The sequence below is a fragment of the Arabidopsis thaliana genome, chromosome 2 (genome assembly GCF_000001735.4).
Source record: "Arabidopsis thaliana chromosome 2, partial sequence".
NCBI lineage: Eukaryota > Viridiplantae > Streptophyta > Magnoliopsida > Brassicales > Brassicaceae > Arabidopsis > Arabidopsis thaliana.
The window spans coordinates 18,593,418-18,617,660 of NC_003071.7; the positions used below are offsets into that span (position 1 = coordinate 18,593,418).

General features: G+C 35.1%; 7 protein-coding genes and 1 pseudogene across 14 annotated transcripts; 6 read left to right on the forward strand and 2 right to left on the reverse strand.

The window, feature by feature from the left end:
- Positions 1-194: 194 nt before the first annotated feature.
- Positions 195-1,396, reverse strand: AT2G45090 (annotated as a pseudogene). Its single transcript has one exon.
- Positions 1,397-1,760: 364 nt separating this feature from the next.
- On the reverse strand, positions 1,761-5,064 carry AT2G45100 (Cyclin/Brf1-like TBP-binding protein). 3 transcript variants are annotated; one of them, NM_130073.3, is made up of 15 exons: positions 4,965-5,064; positions 4,610-4,760; positions 4,455-4,536; positions 4,306-4,381; positions 4,067-4,232; positions 3,925-3,981; positions 3,715-3,827; positions 3,556-3,638; positions 3,379-3,465; positions 3,067-3,300; positions 2,872-2,988; positions 2,745-2,798; positions 2,571-2,651; positions 2,285-2,470; positions 1,761-2,206 (listed from the first exon to the last, which is right to left on the reverse strand). In NM_130073.3, exons 2-15 carry the CDS (start codon positions 4,669-4,671, stop codon positions 1,931-1,933), a joined length of 1,674 nt encoding a protein of 557 aa, NP_182035.2. In that variant the 5' UTR covers positions 4,672-4,760; positions 4,965-5,064; the 3' UTR covers positions 1,761-1,930. The 3 variants fall into 3 exon arrangements, with proteins under 3 accessions (NP_182035.2, NP_001324772.1, NP_001324771.1); NM_001337115.1 differs by having other exon boundaries at positions 1,762-2,206; positions 4,610-4,818; positions 4,965-5,040; NM_001337114.1 differs by having other exon boundaries at positions 4,610-5,064.
- Positions 5,065-6,080: 1,016 nt separating this feature from the next.
- Positions 6,081-7,922, forward strand: EXPB4 (expansin B4). Its single transcript, NM_130074.3, has 4 exons — positions 6,081-6,308; positions 6,427-6,539; positions 6,943-7,136; positions 7,499-7,922. The coding sequence occupies exons 1-4, from the start codon at positions 6,158-6,160 to the stop codon at positions 7,818-7,820; spliced, it is 780 nt and encodes a 259-aa protein (NP_182036.1). The 5' UTR covers positions 6,081-6,157; the 3' UTR covers positions 7,821-7,922.
- Positions 7,923-10,037: 2,115 nt separating this feature from the next.
- Positions 10,038-11,461, forward strand: AT2G45120 (C2H2-like zinc finger protein). The gene has a single exon (NM_130075.4). It carries the CDS (start codon positions 10,263-10,265, stop codon positions 11,205-11,207), a length of 945 nt encoding a protein of 314 aa, NP_182037.1. The 5' UTR covers positions 10,038-10,262; the 3' UTR covers positions 11,208-11,461.
- Positions 11,462-12,992: 1,531 nt separating this feature from the next.
- On the forward strand, positions 12,993-14,436 carry SPX3 (SPX domain protein 3). Its single transcript, NM_130076.2, has 3 exons — positions 12,993-13,278; positions 13,726-13,876; positions 13,958-14,436. The coding sequence occupies exons 1-3, from the start codon at positions 13,072-13,074 to the stop codon at positions 14,335-14,337; spliced, it is 738 nt and encodes a 245-aa protein (NP_182038.1). The 5' UTR covers positions 12,993-13,071; the 3' UTR covers positions 14,338-14,436.
- A 970-nt stretch (positions 14,437-15,406) lies between these two features.
- On the forward strand, positions 15,407-17,157 carry AT2G45135 (RING/U-box superfamily protein). 2 transcript variants are annotated; one of them, NM_001161109.1, is made up of 6 exons: positions 15,407-15,800; positions 15,889-16,012; positions 16,188-16,283; positions 16,443-16,621; positions 16,766-16,787; positions 16,878-17,157. In NM_001161109.1, the coding sequence occupies exons 2-6, from the start codon at positions 15,892-15,894 to the stop codon at positions 16,973-16,975; spliced, it is 516 nt and encodes a 171-aa protein (NP_001154581.1). In that variant the 5' UTR covers positions 15,407-15,800; positions 15,889-15,891; the 3' UTR covers positions 16,976-17,157. The 2 variants fall into 2 exon arrangements, with proteins under 2 accessions (NP_001154581.1, NP_850430.4); NM_180099.4 differs by having other exon boundaries at positions 15,774-16,012.
- Positions 17,158-17,388: 231 nt separating this feature from the next.
- Positions 17,389-19,885, forward strand: PVA12 (plant VAP homolog 12). 2 transcript variants are annotated; one of them, NM_130077.3, is made up of 8 exons: positions 17,389-17,660; positions 17,769-17,839; positions 17,919-18,000; positions 18,106-18,221; positions 18,303-18,461; positions 18,542-18,592; positions 19,125-19,202; positions 19,441-19,885. In NM_130077.3, the coding sequence occupies exons 1-8, from the start codon at positions 17,612-17,614 to the stop codon at positions 19,552-19,554; spliced, it is 720 nt and encodes a 239-aa protein (NP_182039.1). In that variant the 5' UTR covers positions 17,389-17,611; the 3' UTR covers positions 19,555-19,885. The 2 variants fall into 2 exon arrangements, with proteins under 2 accessions (NP_182039.1, NP_001324913.1); NM_001337116.1 differs by lacking the exon at positions 18,542-18,592 and having other exon boundaries at positions 19,441-19,874.
- A 2-nt stretch (positions 19,886-19,887) lies between these two features.
- CDS4 (cytidinediphosphate diacylglycerol synthase 4) lies at positions 19,888-22,353 on the forward strand. 3 transcript variants are annotated; one of them, NM_130078.4, is made up of 7 exons: positions 19,888-20,329; positions 20,521-20,810; positions 20,904-21,094; positions 21,217-21,341; positions 21,423-21,556; positions 21,641-21,756; positions 21,839-22,353. In NM_130078.4, exons 1-7 carry the CDS (start codon positions 19,985-19,987, stop codon positions 21,928-21,930), a joined length of 1,293 nt encoding a protein of 430 aa, NP_566035.2. In that variant the 5' UTR covers positions 19,888-19,984; the 3' UTR covers positions 21,931-22,353. The 3 variants fall into 3 exon arrangements, with proteins under 3 accessions (NP_566035.2, NP_973691.2, NP_973692.1); NM_201963.2 differs by having other exon boundaries at positions 19,989-20,329; positions 20,548-20,810; NM_201962.2 differs by having other exon boundaries at positions 21,217-21,756; positions 21,839-22,300.
- Positions 22,354-24,243: the final 1,890 nt, after the last annotated feature.

Consider the following 24,243-nt stretch of genomic DNA (forward strand, 5'->3'; position numbering starts at 1 on the left):
AATGATTTCATCGAATTTGATGTCCGTTATCTTAAGATTGAAAATTGTTGACAACTCACGAATTTAGTTTAGTATGAGAAAGAATAATTTCTTACAAAATTGAAGGACGATTAGCTCGAAGTCTCAAATATATTGGAGTATACATCAACTAAACCCACCTATAAGTTTTTCATTATTTATAATATCTATGTTACATTCTTTCATTTGTCATATAATAAAATATTTTCTGTTATCTAATAATAGTTTTGCTTATTTCTTAAGACAAAATATTTATTTGTGTCTGTGATTATGCTTTCCCATAAAAGATTTGTCAATATATATATATATATATATTTGCCGTCAAATACATTATATATATATATAATTCTTTTGACAACAATACTTATGCCTTATATATACGCGTGCTTTGTTCACTTTCATACTTATTTTATTAAAAAAGCATAAGTTCAATATAAATTCTTCAAATTTTACAAGAAATTATAAAATCTCTCATAAGATATAGAACTTAATTAGCAACCCCCGGCCCACCAAAGAAGACAGCAGCGTTCGAAGGTGAATTTGGCCGATATATTGCATTGTAACATTTTTTCCTATATTTTGCTTATAAAGTGCTTATAAAATTAAAAAAAAAAATTATAAAGTTCTAATATAACTTTATGTACAATTATTATTTATGATTATGCAAAATAAAATAGAGGGCATAAATGTTTTATTTGTTTAGGATATTCTTATATAAATATTACCCCAAAGCTGTAAACATCTGATTTCGTCGAGATGATTTTCTACTTACCTTACTCTGGGGACATATATCTGATGCCAAATGAAAATGAAAATCAAACTCATAACTCTTGAGAGCTTTTCTCATCGTGAGATAGTTTGCTTACAATGTTCCAGCCAATTTACTTGTGTTAGCCTTTGTCTCATTTTCTGCAAAGATCTGAGCCATCCCGAATCTTCGGAGTCATGTCTTTGTCAAGTAAAACATTGCTTGGTTTTAGATCCCTATGAACTATTCTCAATCGGGAGTCTTGGTGAAGATAGAGAATTGCTCGAACGATGCCATTGATGATATCAAACCTCGTCTGCTAATTCAGTTTACATTTTTGGCTTTGGTCGACAGCAAAACACATACTTTAGAACATTCCACTAACACAGCTATAAGAAGATAAGAAAGGACAGTGAAATGTCCTAAACGAATAGAAAAGAATCGAGACTTCCATTCTCGAGGTACTCGTAGACAAGCATAACTTCCGTCCACGTAACAACCAAGAAGACGGACGAGATTATTGTGTTGGAGATTCGAGATAAGTCTTACCATGTTCAAGAACCCCTCGACACCTTGAGGGGACATGTTTGTCAGTTTCTTCACAGCGATTTGTTGCCCATCAAGTAACCTCTCCTGTTAACCAAACATCTCTTTACAAAAAAAGAAAATAAAGTAGATGGAGATGAAAAATGATGTTTGTTTTTTACAATTTAACTGATCATTTGGATGATTCACTTGGATGATCCATCTCAATGACTTTGTAAGTTTAGGCAAATTTTTAAAACTCATTTGGATGGAATTGATTGGACCATTTGGATAGAGATGGTTTAGTCATTAGGAACAATTAACAAATATACCATTTTTAATAATACTAATTTTCTATAAAAAAAAATTTTAATATTTTTTTTTTAATTACATATTGCACCAAAACAAATCTAAAATTGTGAAATCACGGACTATTATTTTACGTCAAAATTCTAATCATTTTTCCCACAAAAACAGTAAAATCATGTTTTCCGCCAAAACCGTAAAATCATATTTTCCCGCTAAAGAACAAAATCATATTTTTCGTCAAAACGGTAAAATTATGTTTTTATGCCAAAATCATAAAATACTTTTTTTAGTCAACCAAATAATAATAATTAGATGATAAAAAGTATGATTTTAATACAATCCAAAATCGTAACCATCCTCTTCCTCTTCTACTTCGCTTTCATAGAATTTCTTATCTGTGTTCATCTCGTATGGTGCCGCGTAGTCTTCTTCATCTTGTTCGTATGGTGCCGCGTAGTCTTCTTCCTCTTGTTCGTTTTCAACAATCTCATGCTCTTCCTTCTTCTTCTTCTCCATCACTGTCTCGGTTTTCGATCTCTTGGGTGATTTCTCAACTGACGCATCAAAAAGCTCCTCCAAATAATCGCAGTTAATATCGCGAAATTTCTGTATAAGAAGTTAAAGACTCAAAATCAGAAACACAAAAGAATTATTTTTCTTCAAAATATACAATGTTTTTTTTACCTTTCTCTTGACCATGCTATCAACAGCTTCTATGCCTGTAGCTGGAGGAGGAGCGTTCTTTTCTTCCTCAGCGCGTTGTTGTCGTTTTTCTTTTCTAGATTTCGCCGCAGCTGCTTTAGAAGCTTCGAAAATGTTGCTTGCATTATTGCAAGCATTTAAACCTGCTGCTTTCTTAGCTGCTTCCTTCTACAAAAGAAACCAATTTGGTAAAAGATTCATTTTTATGTATATTAACAACAACCAAACTCTGAAGGAACCCAATATTCTATAGCCTAATGAACCACACCTCATCATATCCGGGGTTTTCGTGATCAAAGAAGATCTTAACCAGGCGCACTTCTTCTGGCGTCCGAAAATAACAATCCAACTGGGAAACAGTGAAACGATCAGACTGAAACATATTTGGTGAAGTTAAAGCATTTATAATACAAAGACAAGAAAGTAAAAGTTATTTGCCCACCTCTCTATCATCGACGTCAGACAAGGTGCTTGATTCATCCGAATGTCCATCCAACTGCCAAAAGTCGGATTTGAAGCATAGTAAGGTTTTACAAACAAAGTTTCCTCAGAGATCAAACTAAACTTACATTTACTTGTTTGTCGTTTTCTTCACTAGAAGCTTTTTCCTCCATTCTCTCTTTCTCTGCTCGCTGGAAGGCGGGAGGATCCGACCCACCTTCAAGTCCACCAGAAACTGTCATGAACTGCAGAAAGCATCTACTTGTCAAAAACTCGGAGTTGCATAAACATAATTAAAAACATAAACCGGAGAACATACATACTTCATCGTAACAGCTCTCACATAATCCATAATCAACAGGTTTACAATCTTGATGCATACAGAGCACTACTCCTTCTTTGTAAAAATTTGGCTTCCTTTTACTTCGCAATGCAGCCGTTTCTTTTTCTCTTTCAGTTTTACTGAGCTCATCTGCAGTCAAACTTGCAGCCTCGGTATCTCCAAACTCAATCAATCTTTTAGTTAGGGTTGCTTCGCATATATGCACAATGTTCACCTGAATTAGAAAACACACATCAGCACTGAATTACTGAAACAAAAAGGCTCAAAACACTAGTTGAATCGAACATCTTACGATATCTGTCTTGGAGCACTTGATACCATGAGAAAGTGCAGCTGTATAGAGTGCTGCTCCACATATTCCACTTGGTTTCCGTCCGGTCTGCAAGGCAACATTAACACAGAGCCATAATAAAATAAACAAAACTCTTAAGACAAACAACATGTAGGTAACAGGAGGAGTCACACACACCTGCATCCAATCTCTCTTCATACTAGCTATAATGTGTGTAGCCGTTAGCACGAGTTTATTATTGTGTGCACCTTTCAATAACACTGAAAGTTTATGATTAACAAGTGTGGAACACAGTAAAAAATTTGCATCAACCCAATACAGAAAAAAAATACTTACTGTTTGAGAATCGAGGAATGAAAATTGAAGGATCAACAAGTTTCTCATAGTTGTGGTTTTCTGTAATGTAGAGCATGTCACAGAGTTGCAAATACACAGAACCTAAATCGTAACTGCAACAAAAACAGTAGGTTTTCTGACAGGTGATTCGGCTTATTATCAGATAAAGAGAAAAAGAAATGGAGATGGAAAGAAAACTCATTATCTTACACGCTAACACGAAGGTAGCTTGAAAAATCAATAAGAAGAACCGCCAATTTGAATTGCCTAGAGGTCAAAAAGAAAGTTTTTTGGTTAAGATACAGAGCGTCACTAGTAACATAAGAAAAACGATTGGTAAGAACCTGCTAACCTGCAAGTCAAGTAGAGACATGAAGAGAATACTAGTTCTTTGCTACGGCCTTTAGTGAAATTATGATCAAGTGCAATTCTAAAGAAATTAGAAGCCATGACAATAACATCATCTCTGTCATCACCAATTCCCAAAGCATCTCTCAAATTCATAAGCTCATCAGTAGCTGCAAAACGATGAAGAGCGGAATGATATTAATCTACAAGAAAGCCTGGTGAAATCAATATATATATTATTACCTTTTCTGATTATCCTTTCACGTGAGCTTGACATGCCACTCTGAACACTCTTGAGTATGTTACCAGAAGCTTGGCTCTGCAGCCATTTGATTAGAATCAATCAATTGGTAGCTCTAAAGTAAGAGGAGCGAGGTAACAGTAAAACCCACCTGTCCAGCAGCATTCTTAACGAATGTAACTTCAGTAGAAAAATTGAAATTCTCCAAAATCCTGCCACATAAATCACATGACCTGCAACACGAAATTCAGAATAAGAAAGCTCCTAAATCCAACAGAAAGAAACAGATGAGTGAACAAGACTTACAATGCAGCATCATAGGGGCGTATTCCGGGAACGTTCTTCCCACAATGTTTACACCACACCATAGCTCCCAAACTCAGATTTTGAGGCTTGAATCGATGCGAAACAACAGCTTCCAATCTTACTGATCAATAAAGCCTAAAGCTTCCAAAATCTAACCAAGGTCGAATTTCCATCAGAATTTCCAAAATTGATGAATGAGGACAAAAACCCTAAAGGGGAAGTTGTTAATTTTCACACTAGTGGCAAATATGAGATGCATTCTGAAACCCATGAATATCGAATCACACCTAAAGCTAATAATATCTTGCTCTAAACCAACTTGCACAAGGAAGTTAAAGAGAAAGGGAACGCGTACCAACACGACGAAGAAGCATACAAGGTCAGAAATCTGGGGAAGCAGAGGGTTAAATACTAATAAAGGGACTTTGGTTTGAATTCAATAACTAGCAGAGGATGATATCACGAATACAATCAGACGCCGCGTGTGTGTGTGTGGGGCACAAGAGAAGATGGTCTCTCGTTCTGTTTGGGCCTTAGGCGTGTTGGGCTTTTGCCTTGTATATTTTTATTTTAATGACAACTTTTTTCCCTACAAACGAATAAATAAAATACTAATAAGGGTTTTTCGTCTTTGTGCTGCATTTTTCGGAGCTACACTTTATCCCGATGTACTACTGGCTCGGCGCTCGGCAGCATCATTAAACGACAGTTTTACTCTTTTCCTCTATTTAGCCTAAATACATGTTTTTGGTCTTATATATATAATTTATTCTTTCAAAAATTACAGCAATTAATATACCATTTTTAAATTGCTTCTGAAAATAATTTTATTTTTGTGGGCTTTTATGATATTATAATAAAACTAGTTATATAATATTGTTTCTAAAAAAAATTGATAAAATTTATGTTGTCATGAATACTGCTGGCAAATTGTCACTATTTACTTCTATTTCTTAGTTTTTGTATATTTTTATCTATCGTTGTCTCTATCATGAATATTGCTCTCGTAAGTTACATTTCATCGATTCATAATAGACATTACATATTTTGTTTAATATTAGCTTAATAGTATTTACATTTGTTTTTTACCAAAAAGTTTAGTCAATTGTCAATGGTAGTAAATATACCAATATAATTAAAATCTTATATAAGAAGATATGTATTTGTTGACCAAAAAATGATGCTATTTCTTTACCAAAAGTTTTTATAGCAAGTTATTAATAAATTACTTTGAAATCAATTACCAAAATTTGTTCAACACAATCTTGAATGCATTTATCTTTTAGACTAAAGTTTTACTCTTTTCACTTCAAATTTACCTTTCATGTAAGAGGATTGGAGAGTTTGACCTCCATAGATACAAAGATTCACTTATATTGCAAATATACAATTTCCTTGAAAGTTGAACGCGTCGTGAGAGTGTTCAAAAAATAAACCATTATAAAAACTAAAAAGCTTTGTCATCTAATGAATCAAATTCACAAATACCTTTAAAAGAGTATAGAAAGCTTGGTTTATACAAAACAAAGTATATAGCTAGATATATCAATGGCATCATCACAAAGATATTTCGCTCTCCTAGCTCTTTTCGCAGTCTCACTAAAATTTTGTTATTGCCAAAATGAGACTATAGATGTAGCTGGATCGGGAACCGCCGGAGTTACTTGGTACGGTGAACCATTCGGCGCCGGTAGCACCGGTACGTAATAATATTACATATTTCTAACAATATATATACATAAATTCTTAGAATAGTAAATTCATTTATATGATGCTTAAATGTGTGTATATATATATATATATATATGTGTGTGTAGGAGGAGCTTGTGGGTACGGTTCCGCGGTGGCTAATCCACCACTATACGCGATGGTTTCAGCCGGAGGTCCTTCGCTGTTCAACAATGGAAAAGGATGTGGAACATGTTATCAGGTTCGTATGAATGTATATAGGGCAAGAGCGATTGTAATATATGTATTGTTGATCAGCTTTATTAATGCTTTTTAATTTCTGTAATGTATTATTTAGTAATTTATTATAGTATGTTCATCTAAGAGGATACAATATTTTTTATATAGCTAAACTTGTTCATAAAACATGATAAATTGAGTATATATAATTATATATTCAATAAAATGACCAGTTATTATATCTTTGAAAAATGGTAAACTATGTTTGACATATTTAATTAATCAGATAGAATGAACATTAACTATTTGGTTTGGAAAAAAATTGACGTAGCATGCAAGATCGGAATGTATATATATTATATGGTTACAACAAGATTTTACTTGTATCAACTAATATAGTATATGTTAACTTTTTTATTTATTAGGTTGTATGCATCGGACATCCAGCGTGCTCGGGGTCACCAATAACGGTGACGATAACCGACGAGTGCCCTGGTGGTCCTTGCGCCTCTGAACCAGTCCACATTGATCTTAGCGGCAAAGCCATGGGTGCCTTAGCCAAACCTGGCCAAGCCGATCAACTTCGATCCGCTGGTGTTATACGTGTCAACTACAAACGGTAACTATATATATATATATATATATACTTTAAAAATTCCCGGTTTTGAGTTTTTTTTCTTAATTAAGTTATTTATTTACTTAATATAGAAATTGAAGAGAAACCATGAGGTTATGTTTCCATGTATTTGAGAAAAATTGTGTTGGATATTGTTGATGCGTAAAAAGAAAATAAAACTCTGATAAATCAAATAAATTACGTTACCATTTTTTTTTTCTACAAAAAGAACTTAATTCAGTTAAAATATTTTTCTTAGTTGAGTATTTTGTTATTCAACTATTGACATGATATACCAATCACATATAAGATGTTCAAAAAATATGAAAATCTTGACTATTGTTTTTTTTTCTTCTTATTATCAGTGCGGCATGTTTATATCGAGGAACTAACATAGTTTTTCGTATGGACGCTGGAGCAAATCCGTACTACATTTCATTTGTTGTTGAGTATGAAAACGGCGATGGAGATTTGTCCAATGTTGAAATTCAACCAGCCGGCGGAAGTTTCATCTCCATGCAAGAAATGAGATCCGCCGTATGGAAGGTCAACTCAGGCAGTGCCCTAAGAGGACCATTCAACATTAGACTTACTTCTGGTGAATCTCATAAAGTAATCGTCGCTTATAATGTTATTCCGGCGAATTGGAAACCTGACGAATCTTACCGTTCAATTGTTAACTTTTAGGATTTTGTCATATTGTATTTCGACACATTTCATTGTGTTCTCTAGTCAAACTTTGAAAGCTTCTGATATAGTAATGAATAATAAAAATATATATGATTTACCAATGTGAGATTATATAGTAGTTTGACTATAGAAAACAAACTATAATAAGCTTAAGGTGACTAGATTATTTACTAAAATACATACAAATAGTTCGATCAGATTATTTACTAATGAACAAACTAGTTCGATCAGATTATAATAAATCTCAAGAGATTAGCCTATTCATATCAAATTATTGAACTATAATAAAACTCTAGTGGGCCTAAATATTAATGGGCTTTTCTTATGCAAGTTGAGAGGCATCGAATGTTACCCTAAATGAAATGTCAAACGAATTAAACTCGTGTAATTGGATGACAAAAAAAAAAGTCTGCTAACATCACTCGTGCCGCTTTTTAGGCAACTTGGAGAACTGGCGATACTTGTCACTCCATTGGCAACTTTTAAAGTTTCTTCTTTTCCATTTTTAGTTTACTCCTTTCTTTCGCTCAATCAAATACTTAAGAAGATAATAAATAACAACATATGTGAGTTAAATTTGTAAATATTACTTCTCTTATTAGTTGAATTCATCAAGAGTATTGCTACTTTAGTTCATGCCTCGACCAATTTCATTAACCTATGTATAAGAAAAGCCACTACCATCTAAGGATGTAATAAGCTGACTATATAAACAAGAAACACATATACTTAGCTAATAATTATTAATTCGAAGGTATAACGCGAGACGAGTCAACGGATAAATTAAAAGGAGTTATGATTTTTTTTCCTTTGAGAGAGAGAGAGTGGTTTGGCACCACCATTAAGTCATGCCATTGAAGAATAAATCGCAACTTTACACTTTGCGTAGACGAATTGCTTCCACAAAATTGGTTTTTAAAGATTTCCAAATTTGAGTGAGAACAAAAAAAAGAGTCTTTGTGTGTTAAATTACCTTCTTATGTAAGTTTTTTTAATGCAATTGTAACCGACAAATTGTGGAACGTTGAACTTTAATTTATTTGAATATTTGTGATCTCTCTCTCATAGGACTAGATACTAATTGTAGTTAAATAAGTAAAACTTAAAACGCCAATGTGTGCAAGTTTGTTTTGCACTTATGGGTGATTTGAAATTCGACTGATCAGGTTCGATGAATTGAAAAATATCACATGATCGTTGTGTGTGTGCTACGAGAAAAAGAAAGAAAAGTGCGATGGTTAGGTTCGTATTAAACCAAAGACATCAATTTTAGTGGGTCCAAAGTTAAAATGTGTGTTGTAGCTTAACAATTAAACTTAATTTTGATTACTCGTAGTAGAAGAACATACACTTTGACAAAAACAATTAAGCTCACACCTGTGATTCTATCTAAGTAGACTTTAGTTGGTATTTGTTTGTTTTTTTGTTGAACAAGAACGTGTGGCAGTGTTATTGATAAACGAAATTTATGCACTCTTGACTTTTTCTTATTATTGTCTCTAACTTGGAAGGAAGATCCAAAATCAAAGGAGAAATTCCCCTAACAACACTTTTCTTTTGCATTCATAATCGTTTTATTTGAGAGATTAGTGGAATTATACTAATCAAATGTTGTTAAGCCGGCTTTTAACTAGCTAAGGAGATACCGTCACTGACAGTTGGCCAAACCTATCAAGAGAGAAGAGGCCAAGCAGAATCTGAACTTTATTATTTTGATTTTGTTTTGTTAACATTTTAGAGAGATAAAGTTACTGGTGGGTGAGGATAAGTTGTGAAACCGTCGTTGTGAATAACTACGTGGCTGTCACAAACTGAAACAAAAAATGACAGCCATATGAAAAATGTTAACATTCTCCCCTCATTTTTGGACAACGCTTTGTTCTGTTCCGTCCCGTTACAACAACAAAAAAAAGACCATCACCTATAAAATGAAGTACCGAAAATACCCTTAAGGGATGTTAAAGGTTAAGGTAAATAAATTAATTTTGACGTATTGAAATCAATGCCAAAAATAGACAATTAAGACGCGTTGCGTCTGGTAATTCGGGATGTTAAAATAGAAAGTTTGCTATTTTTAATCCGATTCATTAGAAGGATATTTTCGGAATAACTTTTAGAGTAATTTTTTCTTTTGGCAGAAACGGGCAAAGCTCGCATGTTACATTGTCCTTTCTTCACCCCTTTCATGGCAAAACGCTTTAATTAGATTATTATCAAAAACAATATTTACTCTTCCCGTTTCAAAGAATTTTATAAATATAGAATTAAATAAAAGAATTGAAGTTTAATTGTTTTATTTTTATTTTTGTCTTCGTCTTCTTCTTTAGTTCGTTGGTTGCAGAAGAAGAATGCTTTTTGTCACCTACTCTCCTTTGTAGTTTCTCTACTCTTTCTTCTTCTCTCTCTATCTCTGTTCTGTAATTTTTGTCGTGTTGAAAAATGGAGAGATACAAGTGTAGATTTTGCTTCAAGAGCTTCATCAATGGAAGAGCTTTAGGTGGTCACATGAGATCTCACATGCTTACTCTTTCTGCAGAACGTTGTGTAATAACTGGTGAAGCAGAAGAAGAAGTAGAGGAACGGCCGAGTCAACTCTGTGACGACGACGACGATACCGAGTCCGATGCTTCTTCTTCTTCTGGTGAGTTTGATAATCAAAAGATGAATCGTCTTGATGATGAATTGGAGTTTGATTTCGCTGAAGACGACGACGTTGAAAGTGAAACCGAGTCGTCCAGGATTAACCCAACTCGGCGACGATCTAAACGAACTCGGAAACTTGGATCGTTTGATTTCGACTTTGAGAAGCTAACAACGAGCCAACCCAGTGAGTTAGTGGCCGAGCCAGAGCATCACAGCTCAGCTTCTGATACAACAACGGAGGAAGATCTCGCCTTTTGTCTCATTATGCTGTCCAGAGACAAATGGAAGCAACAGAAGAAGAAGAAGCAACGTGTAGAAGAAGATGAGACAGATCATGACAGTGAAGATTACAAATCAAGCAAGAGCAGAGGGAGATTCAAGTGTGAGACTTGTGGTAAAGTGTTTAAATCGTATCAAGCATTAGGAGGACACAGAGCAAGCCACAAGAAGAACAAGGCATGCATGACGAAAACAGAGCAAGTTGAAACAGAGTACGTTCTTGGAGTAAAGGAGAAGAAAGTTCATGAATGTCCGATCTGTTTTAGGGTTTTTACTTCAGGGCAAGCACTTGGAGGTCATAAGAGATCTCACGGAAGTAACATCGGAGCAGGAAGAGGATTGTCAGTAAGTCAAATTGTCCAAATCGAAGAAGAAGTATCAGTGAAACAGAGGATGATTGATCTTAATCTTCCTGCACCTAATGAAGAAGATGAAACTTCTTTGGTGTTTGATGAATGGTGAAAACGAAAGGTAACAACAGACTTTGCGTGATTCGGGTTGTCAAAATTATTATTCTTTGTTTTTTGGGGTTTGATTACTTTTATGTTAATGCAAAGGAGGCTACTTTTACATGTTCTAACGCCAAGTTGTTTCAGTACTAGCCTCACGTCGTGTTGGCCTAAATCAGAGAGAGCATTCAATTTTCTTTGTTTTTTTTTTGTTTGTTAGACATTTTTTAAGGTATTCGTAATTGTATCAATTTCTTGGTTTCTCTGGCAATTTTAGGTATTACTGTTTCAATTTAGAAGCTAGAGAAGTAAAGAGTGCCCACTTCATCTATCTCTTTCGCCTACTATTAGGGGCAAAAAAAAGAAAGTCAAATCTAAAAAGAGAAGAGAAACAAACTTTATTGTTGCTCTTATAGTTTCTATATCATTTTCACTGTAGAATCAAATTTGGCCTTTGGCTTTGGGGTTTAAGCTATACCACCTACTTAGAATTATTCTTCACGTATACTTTATTCTTTACTTATGATTGGAAACATACCCAATCACTAATAATGTTCGTAATCACCACTCAATACTCAATAGATATCAACAAAGTTGTGTGATTCAAAGTTGTTGTGATTGTTCAACTAGACTTATCACGCAATAATTTGGTGGGTACTTACTAGGATTGTACAGATTAAAATCATAAATCCATTTTTTGCTTGGTGTCTAATCACTTGGATTTAGTGTTTACAAAATATTAGTTATGAATGTCTTTTTTAATAAAATTGTGTCATTCAAGAGTTTATTGGGATAAATTTCAAGAGTTTTTACTTTTTATTTCATGTCAAAAAGTTGTATATTTCATGCTTTTATTTTTGTCAAAACGTTTAATTTTGATTGACAATTTTTAATTTTATAAGATGGACAGAAACACGTTTTCCAAAAACAACAAATGGACATAAACACATTGGGCTTAGCCCATACAAAGTGGATACATAAAATAGAAAAACCAAATTAAATGACTAGAAATAAAAGGACTGGGCCCGAGAACGTGAAAGTAAGCCCAACTTACATAGAAGTCCAAAAACACTAAAACTTTCATGTTGTTAATATTTTCCAGTTTGCATTATTTTACACTTATACAAATAACAACAGATGCTTGATTCTCTTGGAATCTTCGAATTCTCTGTCTTTAAGACTTTACAAAGATCTCATTAATTACCACTTTAACCCTGAAATCTGGTCACGGGTCTGGGTCATTTTGGTCACTTTTATCTCTAATCCCACAAACGTACCGGCAAATTCTTCCTTTTTTTTCTGCTCGACGGTCTCTCGAGGACGCGACTCACAGTCACATCAACAGCATGCATTCAGAAAAATCAAAAAACAAATGAATTATATGATAAATAAAATTAGTTGATCGAGGAATCAACCTAAATTCTATAGTTTATACCTTGACAAAAAGATAGCATGAAATCAGCAAACTCATGTAATATACCAAACATACCATAAAAGGTCCGGTCAAAAATAGAAAAACACGAAAAAGCATTATAACTAAATTCAAAGTTCAAACATAAGACTCAAAGAGAAGTTATTAGAGACCGAATATGCCAGAGGATTTGTATCTTCTTCTTTTTTTACTATACAACAACAATAATCTAACCTTATTTTTTTTCATCTCTTTATTACATGCCATATTCACAACACTTCGTCACGCTAAAGCTAAGCATATCCGCTTTCATATTCCTTTACACAACCACTATTTATATATCTCTATATTTACCCTCTTCTTCTTCTTCCAATTTCGTTATAATATACTTCTTTCCCTTTTTCAATCAAAAGAAAGAAAATAAACCACACACATTTTTAAGGTAAAAACTTGAGTTTATATTTTGATGAAGTTTGGAAAGAGGATTAAAGAACAGATACAAGAGTCGTTGCCGGAGTGGCGAGACAAGTTTCTTCGTTACAAGGAACTCAAGAATCTGATCTCTTCTCCGGCGCCGGTGGAATCTATTTTCGTCGGTTTGTTGAACGCAGAGATCGACAAGTTTAATGCTTTCTTCGTCGAACAAGAAGAAGATTTCATCATCCACCACAAGGTATAATTTATGGGTAAAGAAAAAACAGAGCGATTGTTCTTGTTGAGTTTGCTAAGTCAACTGATCTAGCTATAAAGTGCTTTAACCATCACTGATCTATCTTTAAAAAATGTAGGAGAAATTAATCCTTTTTTTTATTGGTTGATAAGTATTATAACTATAAAAAATGTGTAATCGATCTGAGGAAACTTTCAACAGAGTGGTATTTTAGGTTTCTGGTATTGAAGATTTTTTAAGAAAGTGACACATATAAAAATCCTCCATTTAATTAGTCCCTAGAAATTTGTCTGTCTAATATAGAAATTTGGATTATTAAATAATTTGTGCACTTTAAAAAGTATTTTTTGTGGAAGTTTTCTCAACATATTATAAACTAAAAATGTGCAATCAACACTTTTTGATAGAGTGAGATTTAATTAACATGATTATATATAAATTTTTTTGCAGGAGTTGCAATATCGGATTCAGAGATTGGTAGAGAAATGTGGACACAATGATGAAATGTCTAGAGAGAATATTAGTGAGATCAGAAAAGATATTGTCAATTTCCATGGCGAAATGGTTCTGCTAGTAAACTACAGTAACATCAATTACACTGGTGAGTGAGTTACCATGCATATATTTTTCTAAAACATGGAATCTTCAAAATCTGATCGGAGAAAATATGTTTCTATAATAGGATTAGCAAAGATTCTAAAGAAGTACGACAAGCGAACAAGAGGAGGATTAAGATCACCATTTATTCAAAAAGTTCTTCATCAACCGTTTTTCAAGACTGATCTTGTTTCAAGACTAGTAAGAGAGTGGGAGACGACGATGGACGCGGTGGATCCAGTGAAGGTGGCGGAGGCGGAGGGATACGAGAGATGTGCGGCGGTGACTTCGGCAGCGGCGGGAGAAGGGATATTTAGGAATACGGTTGCGGCATTATTGACTATGAAAGAGATGAGAAGAGGAAGTTCGACTTACAGTGCATTCTCACTTCCGCCGCTAAATATCTCCGATTCCGATAATGTTCTCCGATCTCTTCATCTATCTTCTCCGATTCCTATTCCATGATGTTGTTGTCACTTTCCTTCGGACAACATATATACGCAATATGACATTATCGTAATTATTTATTTGTAACTCTTTTTCGAATTTTAAAACCTTTTGAGTTACAACAACAAATGGGCCTTAGTCCGTCTCTTACAGATAGGCCCATATTGCAACACATAATGACGGGTCTAGAGAATCGCAAAATTAGTAGCAATTTGTTTGTTACGTTGGTCTTCTTCTTCTTCTTCGCTCGAAACCCTAAACTCGCAAAATTTCGATCATCGGCGATGTTTTCATTCTTATCCTCTGTAGGCGATAAGATTGTGAAGATCTGTGAAGGCAAGTCTCGAAAGTTGTCACCTTTATGTTTCCTTTGGAATTTGTCTTGTCTCGAAACAAAGAGATTTGATTGATTGTTAAAATCTGGATTCGATTTTGTATTTTGCAGAGTATGGCTACTTTGAAAGAAATGAGGTCAGTAATATCAAAGCTAAAAACATTCAGGGTCTGGAACTAGAGCTGACATCAGAGCGTCTTCAGGAATATGACTTCAACTCTATCAAATCCACTTGTTTCAATAAAGAGGTGCGTGCGTGCGTGTTATAAGTAACATTGACGAAAATTTTCACGATTTTGCTTGCTTGCTTACTCTTTTACTCGTTATTGGTGTTAGATTGGGATCTTGTATAAGCTTAAGTATGGGGAAATAGGTGCTAAGTTGATATCCAAATCATCCCGTCCTATGGCTCAGTTCACTGGTACTGTTAGACACCTCGGTAAACTCTCTGGTTTGGAACTCACTTCCATGAGTATTGTTGACATTAACGGACACAAGCTCGATAAGTGGCATGTTGGGCTCACTCTCATTGCAGGGAACGCCTCTGTGCAGATTAGACGGTTAGTAGTTTTAAAACGTTGATTCCTCCACCTCTTATAGAACAATAAGCATTGTGTGGTGAATTCTGAATATGTTTCCTCTTTGCAGAGAGGCTGATAGATACGTTGTTTCAACCCGCCATCATATTCACCCGAGATTTGTGTCGCTCACTGAGCTGAGATCACTGTATTTCTGGCGCATATCACTCCCGTCCACTGTGGCGATGGGATTCGAGTTCGAGCTTAACCCTAGGATAACTCTTGAAGTGATGGTCTCCGAATCCCATCTTCAACCTCCGAGTGTTGCACTCCAATATCAATGTTCAAGGGCTCAGTGTCTCATTAGAGTTTACGGTGATGTCTACTCCAAAAAAAATGGTGTATCTTTTGCGTTTCGTCCTTCTTCTTTCGTCTAGTTACTCGGATTTTTACCCTCAAATTACTTTTTTTTTACTTGTTGGCCTCGGCTAGTTATTGGGCCAATTGTTTCTATAGTGGGCCGTGTATTACAGACAGACACACCTAAACGACGACGGGTCGAGAGGATAAATAAATGGGAATATTCTCGGAAACATTGATGTGATTCCAAATATTTTATTCCCAATTTGGTATTCTTCTTCATCATAGCTCGAAACCCTAACTCCCCACTTCCATCGACCATCGACATGTTTTAATCTTAGAATTGTGACCAATAAGGTGATGGATACATTTCAAGGCAAGTCCGAAGGCCTGGAACCACAATTGGCATCGAAGGATCTTCAGGCGTCGAAGCCGATAATTTCATCATCTTCTTCGTTATCAGAGCGTCGATACAAGAGTGGTACTTTTCTTTTCTCCAATTCTCGATCATACTTGAATCATATGTGTTTCGTTTTGCTCCGAATTTCTAAATCAATCAGAATTACGTGGTTATGTATGGCTGATTTGTTAGAATTATTAGTGTAGCTATAGACCAAGATTTTTTCTTACTCAAGAGTTGTGATTTTCTCTCGCAGGCAGAAAGATACCTATTATTGCTATTGAATGCCGTAGATGCTTATCAGTCTCTTCTCCGGTAGTTATTGCCGACCCTTGCATGCACAGATTCTGCGGTTAGGTTCTTCTTTACTCTTTCTTTAACCCACTAGCTAATGTGTGTGACTGAAAACAATCAGGGTGTTTAGCTTTGTCTTATTTTAACACAAACCCCTGATTCTGGACTAACTTATTACCCTAACAAAATTGTCTTTTTTTCTTTCTTAATGCAACAGTGAAATGTATCTTATTCCTCTGGGGACGCCAGAAACGTAGAGAACCTTGTGTATGCCCCCTTGATGGAGAAAAGATGATTTGCTTACATCCTCCTATGAACATTGCCGAATCTGCGGCTGAGGAGATTACTGGCCTTGTCGACGTTTATAATCCTATGTTCAATCCACGCCATTACATGGTAATTAATCAGTTCACCTCCTAATCAATTGAACATGCTCTAATATTCTTAGTAAGGGAGTAGTTATTAATATCTTTTCTAACTCTCTGCTTACGAACATTATGTTGTTTCTTCTTTGAACGGAAAATCATTATGCATTTTTAGGACATGGCCGAGACACAACTTGGTAAGTTCCTTGATATATGCTTTATGTATAGATGTTTTTAGACTTTGTTTTGTTGAACCTAACTCTTTTAGTTACACGTTTTTTTTGTAGCGCGGACATTTACACGGTTTTACTGTTTGGATCTCACTCTCCTACTCATGGGGGCACTTGCGTACTGCTTCAAGTGTTCTAAAGCCTCCCGCACTTAGAAGTCTCTATTTTAATTCTCTTGGAACGACTTTATGAGTATGTTATAATTAAACTATTTTAATCCTGAATTCTGGTTATGGATCTGTGTCATTTTGGTCAAACTCATCATGTCTTTTTCTCCGATATCCATCCATTCCTAACCTTGTTACTATTATCTATCAGTCTTTTTGATAATTAATACAAATGTTGATATGTAGAGTACGACGAATCGTAAATTGTAATAATTGTTTCGTTTTGCTGTAATTTGGCTCTATCTTTATACATTAGAAGAGATAATCAAAAAAGAGATAAAAATAAAGCCAAAATAAATGTGTTTTTTTTGCGCTGGTCAAAGAAAAAAAAAGAAGTCCAAATGACAGTTATACCCCTAATAACGCACCATGAGAACTCAGACGATTAAGGGTGTAATAGTAATAACAAGAAGTGAGTCTCCGGTCTGAAACTAATTAAGGAGACGGCAAGAGAAACAAGACATACGTTTGCTGTCCCACGTTGATCTTGTTGTTTACTCTCTCTCTCTCCTCCATCGGCGACGACCACCGGAGATCAGCGTCACCGTACCAAAACATCATTTACCTTCTTTTAGATTTGTTGTTTTTTAATCAGTTGAATCGGAATAAAATATCGCATCAGAGATGAGTAACGAGCTTCTCACCATCGATCCTGTCGACCTTCAATTCCCTTGTAAGCCTTATTTTTTCCTCAACTTTTCGATGATTCGCATATGTCTTAGATCCAACTTCTTCCGAATTAGTTGTAATGATTTTGTGATTTCTTTCTTTGGATGTGTAGTTGAATTGAAGAAGCAGATCTCTTGTTCTCTCTATTTGGGTAACAAGACCGATAATTATGTCGCCTTCAAGGTTAATTTCAATTTTTGAATTGGATATATATTCTTTTGTGTATATCTTAATGTTTTCAAGGGTCAATTATTTTTTAAAGGTTAAGACGACGAATCCAAAGAAGTACTGCGTTAGGCCTAATACTGGTGTTGTTCATCCCAGATCCTCTTCTGAAGTTTTAGGTTTGTCTCTCTTTCTTTTCGTTATTGATCTCCAATGGATAAAAGATGAGGAATTTACTAGTTTTGGGATCATGGTTTTGATTTTTTGTTTTGTTTTTTAATTAGTGACCATGCAAGCTCAAAAGGAAGCTCCTGCTGATCTGCAGTGTAAAGATAAGTTCTTGCTTCAATGTGTAGTCGCTAGTCCCGGAGCCACCCCCAAGGATGTTACACATGAGATGGTATTACTATTTATTATTATTTAATTTGGAAGCTTTGGTTACTTAAGACAGTGTTTTATCGTGTAATGATGAACACTGCAGTTTAGCAAAGAGGCAGGGCATCGAGTTGAAGAGACTAAATTGAGAGTTGTCTATGTTGCTCCACCACGACCACCATCACCGGTTCGAGAAGGATCTGAAGAGGGCTCTTCACCGAGGGCTTCTGTCTCTGATAATGGGAATGCTTCTGATTTTACTGCTGTAAGTAACACACATCTCTTGCTGAGATATCATAGATTTTTTGTACTAGTGTTGATTTCCTTGCGTTATCTTTAATTTAGGCTCCAAGATTTAGCGCAGACAGGGTTGATGCTCAGGATAATTCATCTGAGGTAATTTAATAACCCATCTGACGCTTCATGTAACTGAGCTAACTTGGCATGATAAAGAGTGGATGAGTTTTACACTATTACGCTACCTACATTAGTTTACCATTCAACCCTATGGAATTCTCTTTCTTGTCAGGTTGTTTAGAGCAGTTTAGTCTTTTTTTTGTTGAAGTTCAGATCATTCCAGTTATTAGCAACTTAATGGCTCTTTTATTGTACACTGCTTGATGTGAAATTCTCAAACCTATTAGGCCAATAATCTTAACTTTTTGTTTATTACTGAAGAATTCTGAATAATCTTAACCTTGTTTGAATGAAGCTTTAACTAATTTCTGAAAATACTGTCGTCCAGAAGAATATTGTTTCCTCTGCTGTAGTTTTAGCTTTTTACTGATTATGCATGCAATTGAATTGGTCTAAGCTGCAACATATCTACTAGCTATTAATTGGCACATTTTAGCATTGAAGTTACGAGACCTGAGTGATCATTCTATTACAATGTAATTTTGACACCTATCAATTTGTATGATATCAGGCAAGAGCTCTGGTCACAAAACTCACCGAGGAAAAGAACTCTGCGGTTCAACTGAACAACAGGCTTCAACAAGAATTGGTAAGCAACTTTTAAACTATTCCTTCCGGTGGTTGGTTTAAGAATCAAAGAAACTATTTGTCTGAAATGGGAATTGATGATTAACACTTTCATAACTAGTTACCCGGTTTTAGGAGTAGCGGCCATTTTCTTGTTATCTGAGTTGTTAGATTTAAGCTCAATGAAGTCTATGTACCCTGCTTTTCTTTTTTGTTGCGTAACAAGGACCTCTCGGATAACAAAAGATTTAATATTGCAGGACCAGTTGAGGCGCGAAAGCAAGAGAAGTAAGAGTGGTGGAATCCCTTTCATGTACGTTCTTCTGGTCGGCCTAATCGGTTTAATCCTGGGATACATTATGAAGAGGACATGATCAGATCCCTTCAACAAAATACTCCAAAAGTCTCAAAGTGCTTAAAAAAGCATTGAAAAGGAAAGAAATCAAATTGTGTGAGGAGGACAATCTTCTCTTCTGCCTTATCGTCGTCATGCACCTTTGGTTAAAATCTGAACTTAGTGCGTTAGAGGATTTGTATTACGGTTTCCATAAGACTTAGAATTGTCACAAAATCTCCTTTTTCCTCTCTCTTATTACAACTTTGTGTAGTCTTAAACACTTTTGTTTCTTCGTCTTCTCTCATCTTAACTTTTTCTCTCCATCTCTCATAGAATAAAGGGATGAAACATGTCGCCTTATCATTGTTTTAGTGAGGATACAAAGACTCTAAATAAGTCGGAAGGTTCTAACTCTACCTGGTACATCTTCGTAGCTACAAAACAAAACTCGCCGAGACATTAACCAAATGACAAATACGAACACACTCTTCCTCAGACATGATGATGATTCAGAGATTTTGATTTTTCAAGAAAACTCTGTTTTTCCTCTTTTTGTTTTTGCCTCTTGGGGCATTTGGAGAGCAATGGCGACTTTTGCTGAACTTGTTTTATCGACTTCTCGCTGTACATGCCCTTGCCGTTCATTCACTAGAAAACCCCTAATTCGTCCCCCTTTATCTGGTCTGCGTCTCCCCGGTGATACCAAACCATTGTTTCGTTCCGGACTTGGTCGGATTTCTGTTAGCCGGCGTTTCCTCACGGCCGTTGCTCGAGCTGAATCAGACCAGCTTGGTGATGATGACCACTCAAAGGTAATCACTTTATGCTTCCTTCTCCTCAAAATCTGTAACTTTAGAAGAAGCAAGTTTTAGCTGAGATAGAAAGACTCATTTATTAGCTTTATTGAGAAATGACTTGATAGTGTTTAGGGATGAGAATCAGCCTAATTGTCTAGTCAGTGAGCCCTCGCTGATTTCTCAATTGGTTTATTCTTTTTTTTTAGGGAATTGATAGAATCCATAACTTGCAGAATGTGGAAGATAAGCAGAAGAAAGCAAGCCAGCTTAAGAAAAGAGTGATCTTTGGTATTGGCATTGGTTTACCTGTTGGATGTGTTGTGTTAGCTGGAGGATGGGTTTTCACTGTAGCTTTAGCATCTTCTGTTTTTATCGGTTCCCGCGAATATTTCGAGCTTGTTAGAAGTAGAGGCATAGCTAAAGGAATGACTCCTCCTCCACGATATGTATCTCGAGTTTGCTCGGTTATATGTGCCCTTATGCCCATACTTACACTGTGAGTTTAGCTAAAACGCTCTACGTCGAAGCTTGTCTTGTTATCCATGTGATATGACTTCTCCTTGACTGATTTTATGAAATATCTTTTTAGGTACTTTGGTAACATTGATATATTGGTGACATCTGCAGCATTTGTTGTTGCAATAGCATTGTTAGTACAAAGAGGATCCCCACGTTTTGCTCAGCTGAGTAGTACAATGTTTGGTCTGTTTTACTGTGGTTATCTCCCTTCTTTCTGGGTTAAGCTTCGCTGTGGTTTAGCTGCTCCTGCGCTTAACACTGGCAAGCTCTCGCCTTTTCTCCTCTTTTATATCTCTAAAGTTCAGATTATTGAGGCCAAGCTCTCTGCTTTGTCCTACTTCAGATGTCCTTTTGACCAGTTTTTTTTCCTATTGTTTCTATAGGTATCGGAAGGACATGGCCAATTCTTCTTGGTGGTCAAGCTCATTGGACAGTTGGACTTGTGGCAACATTGATTTCTTTCAGCGGTGTAATTGCGACAGACACATTTGCTTTTCTCGGTGGAAAGGTAACACCAAGAATGATACCTCACAGATAAGTTTTTTTCTACAACCGCTTTGAAGTTGGATTTAACTAGAAAATGTTGCAGACTTTTGGTAGGACACCTCTTACTAGTATTAGTCCCAAGAAGACATGGGAAGGAACTATTGTAGGACTTGTTGGTTGTATAGCCATTACCATATTACTCTCTAAATATCTCAGTTGGCCACAATCTCTGTTCAGGTACTTAGAGATTTCATTTCGTTCTATCGAAACTCGGTTTTTCGTGATCTCTCTGTTTCTGAATTAGTTCATTTGTTTTCTCAGCTCAGTAGCTTTTGGGTTTCTTAACTTCTTTGGGTCAGTCTTTGGTGATCTTACTGAATCAATGATCAAGCGTGATGCTGGCGTCAAAGACTCTGGTTCACTTATCCCAGGACACGGTAAAGTCACCCCTAACTAATCCATAAATCAACGCCGTTCTTCTCACTCCCGCTACCTCTAACTTCCTTCTCATGCTTGCAGGTGGAATATTAGATAGAGTTGATAGTTACATTTTCACCGGCGCATTAGCTTATTCATTCATCAAAACATCCCTAAAACTTTACGGAGTTTGATGATCTACCGGAAAGACCATATCTTTAGGAAACTTACAAGCATATCCATGGTAAGATCCGGCAATGTAGCTGTGAAACAAATGGTGCAGTGTTCTCTGTTGCTACCTTTGAAAGATGCAGAGGATTTGAAGGTGAAAGCAGAGCCTTGGTCTTTTTATCTGATTGCAGCCGGTTTGATGCTTCTTCGTTCGATGTAAAAACCGGTTTGGTTTATGTTTGATATAGTTGACCCAGAAGGGCAGTCTTTACTCTTTAGGGGTGCATAATTTGGTAGTTATACGGATTATTATTTTTAGACAAATTATCTTAGGAACTCTTTATTCTTATGAAAAAGGGAAATGTATAAAGTTTTGACTTCCCTTATTAAATTACCCTAAAACATGATTATGGCAAATTCCATTATTTTGATGGTGATGGACTGAAAGGTCTACCACGACTCCATTTACGCTGCTCAATCCAATTTTTGTGTTTGTAGACAACACAGAGATTTATATCTACAATTTTTACACATATTTCTACTTCTACAGGATTTTGATTTTTTTTGTTGGCTTTATGTTTTGTTTTTTTGTCTTCTTTCTTATAAAATGGATAGAAACTAAAAAGAGGTCTTGAGAAAAGAAAACCAAAAAAAAAGAGGACTAAAATGATGTGGGGTTGATAGAGAATGCGTTGTTCCCAAGCAGACTTTATAAATCGAGTGGAAAAAGGTAAATTAATTTATTTTTAAAGAACCAAAAGAAATCAATTATAAAGACGCAAAAAAGAAGAAGAAGAAGAAATGATTGGGAAGACGAAGGCATTGGTGGAGCGAGCATCAGCCTAAGATTTTGTATCTATCAAAGTTTATTCCTTTCTTATGAATTGTCACAAAGATTAGGTAAACTTTAACCACATTCATTTAAATATTTGTAACTAAGAAAGTAAAGTTATTTACGAATTTAGCTTTTGAGGCTGAGATTCTTGTATTTTGGTTTACTTTTCATGGAGCTTGTAATATAAATAAAGATGGTTCAAATTAGTAAGTTTACACTTTTAAAGCAAATTTACGAAATGTTTAGATTGTTATTTCTATAAATTTAATAAAGAAAAAAATAATAGATGTAATATTTGTAAGCACGTAGGTGACTAGGTGTGTGCATGAATCGGTGTATTCTTAATTAATGTCTAAAGTAAAATTATGAAGGTTTCTTTGGCAGTCATGGAGACAACAAAAGTGTCTGTTGTCGGTTTGGCTCCATGTTTAATTTACGTTATTATATTTCTAGTTCAAATTCTCATATCTTATTGATGACGTCTTTTTTTTTTAGTTTTAAAGTTATTAAGTTAAAGCTGATGCATGCTTTTTATATTGTCAAAAGCTGATAATTTCGAAATTAGGCAACCAAAACAAAAACATTTCATACAAAGTAACATGCAAACCTCGATCCGCTACTAGAGGTGTCACAACCAAACTTTTTCATATTATTAAAAAAATTCCTTCGTTTCTGTTTGCTTTTTTATTATAAATAATTTAAAACATGACTTTGGAAAGGTCTTTCATCATTTCAATTTTTTCCCGTAAAATTTTATTCCTCCAATAACAAACCTTATTCAAGTAGATTACTACAAGAACAAAACTTAACATTGTCTTTTGTTATCAAATTAACCGCACCCAAAACAAAGCTTCATCTAGTGTTTTATTAATCGTTAGGTAAGATGCTAGTGGATTAGATATAGATCTTAGTAAATAAAGACGACAATAATTGATATTAACAGATATGTATACATTATCTGTTTTTTTCCATCCAGCCAATCTATAAAAGTTACACGTTTTTTAGCTACTACGGGCTATGGCCATGATTAAACAATGTTTAGTTTCTACACCGACGTCATAAAACTATATCGATAATACTTAAATGAAGAGGTTGGTCACAAATTAAGACCGTCCAATGTAGTTAACATATAAAAAAGTTCTATAATCAAACCTAAGATTATAATATCATGCACCAATGACTTTAGGAGCATGTGATTTCACGAACAAAAGTCGTATTACAATAATGGATATGTATATTTAAAGCTAAAAGCTTAGAAATACATTTAACCCCTACATCTAAAATAAACATTGTACGAAATTAAAGTCCTAACCTTTTTTATGACGGAAAAACAAACTTTTTCATGGCCAAAAAATCCGTTAGGGACCCGAGACGATTAAACAAACATTCAACCTTGGAAGCTCCAAAAACCTAATGATAAATTCAATTAGCTTTCACTTTTTGGTTGTAAATTTTAATACTATATACAACTATTTCATAGAAATGTGTTATTTTGCATGTA

Coding starts and splice junctions, on each gene's coding strand:
- AT2G45100 (NM_130073.3), bottom strand. CDS start 4,671: ATGGTGTGGTGTAAACATTGTGGGAAGAACGTTCCCGGAATACGCCCC. Junction 3,639..3,714: donor CATTCCTCGATTCTCAAACA/GTAAGTATTTTT, acceptor ATAAACTTTCAG/TGTTATTGAAAGGTGCACAC. Junction 2,471..2,570: donor AAAACCCCGGATATGATGAG/GTGTGGTTCATT, acceptor TTTCTTTTGTAG/AAGGAAGCAGCTAAGAAAGC.
- EXPB4 (NM_130074.3), top strand. CDS start 6,158: ATGGCATCATCACAAAGATATTTCGCTCTCCTAGCTCTTTTCGCAGTC. Junction 6,309..6,426: donor ATTCGGCGCCGGTAGCACCG/GTACGTAATAAT, acceptor ATGTGTGTGTAG/GAGGAGCTTGTGGGTACGGT. Junction 6,540..6,942: donor GATGTGGAACATGTTATCAG/GTTCGTATGAAT, acceptor TTTATTTATTAG/GTTGTATGCATCGGACATCC.
- AT2G45120 (NM_130075.4), top strand. CDS start 10,263: ATGGAGAGATACAAGTGTAGATTTTGCTTCAAGAGCTTCATCAATGGA.
- SPX3 (NM_130076.2), top strand. CDS start 13,072: ATGAAGTTTGGAAAGAGGATTAAAGAACAGATACAAGAGTCGTTGCCG. Junction 13,279..13,725: donor ATTTCATCATCCACCACAAG/GTATAATTTATG, acceptor ATTTTTTTGCAG/GAGTTGCAATATCGGATTCA. Junction 13,877..13,957: donor CAGTAACATCAATTACACTG/GTGAGTGAGTTA, acceptor TTTCTATAATAG/GATTAGCAAAGATTCTAAAG.
- AT2G45135 (NM_001161109.1), top strand. CDS start 15,892: ATGGATACATTTCAAGGCAAGTCCGAAGGCCTGGAACCACAATTGGCA. Junction 16,013..16,187: donor AGAGCGTCGATACAAGAGTG/GTACTTTTCTTT, acceptor TTTCTCTCGCAG/GCAGAAAGATACCTATTATT. Junction 16,284..16,442: donor TTGCATGCACAGATTCTGCG/GTTAGGTTCTTC, acceptor TTAATGCAACAG/TGAAATGTATCTTATTCCTC.
- PVA12 (NM_130077.3), top strand. CDS start 17,612: ATGAGTAACGAGCTTCTCACCATCGATCCTGTCGACCTTCAATTCCCT. Junction 18,001..18,105: donor ATCCTCTTCTGAAGTTTTAG/GTTTGTCTCTCT, acceptor TTTTTTAATTAG/TGACCATGCAAGCTCAAAAG. Junction 19,203..19,440: donor ACAGGCTTCAACAAGAATTG/GTAAGCAACTTT, acceptor TTAATATTGCAG/GACCAGTTGAGGCGCGAAAG.
- CDS4 (NM_130078.4), top strand. CDS start 19,985: ATGACAAATACGAACACACTCTTCCTCAGACATGATGATGATTCAGAG. Junction 20,330..20,520: donor GTGATGATGACCACTCAAAG/GTAATCACTTTA, acceptor CTTTTTTTTTAG/GGAATTGATAGAATCCATAA. Junction 21,557..21,640: donor TGGCCACAATCTCTGTTCAG/GTACTTAGAGAT, acceptor TTGTTTTCTCAG/CTCAGTAGCTTTTGGGTTTC.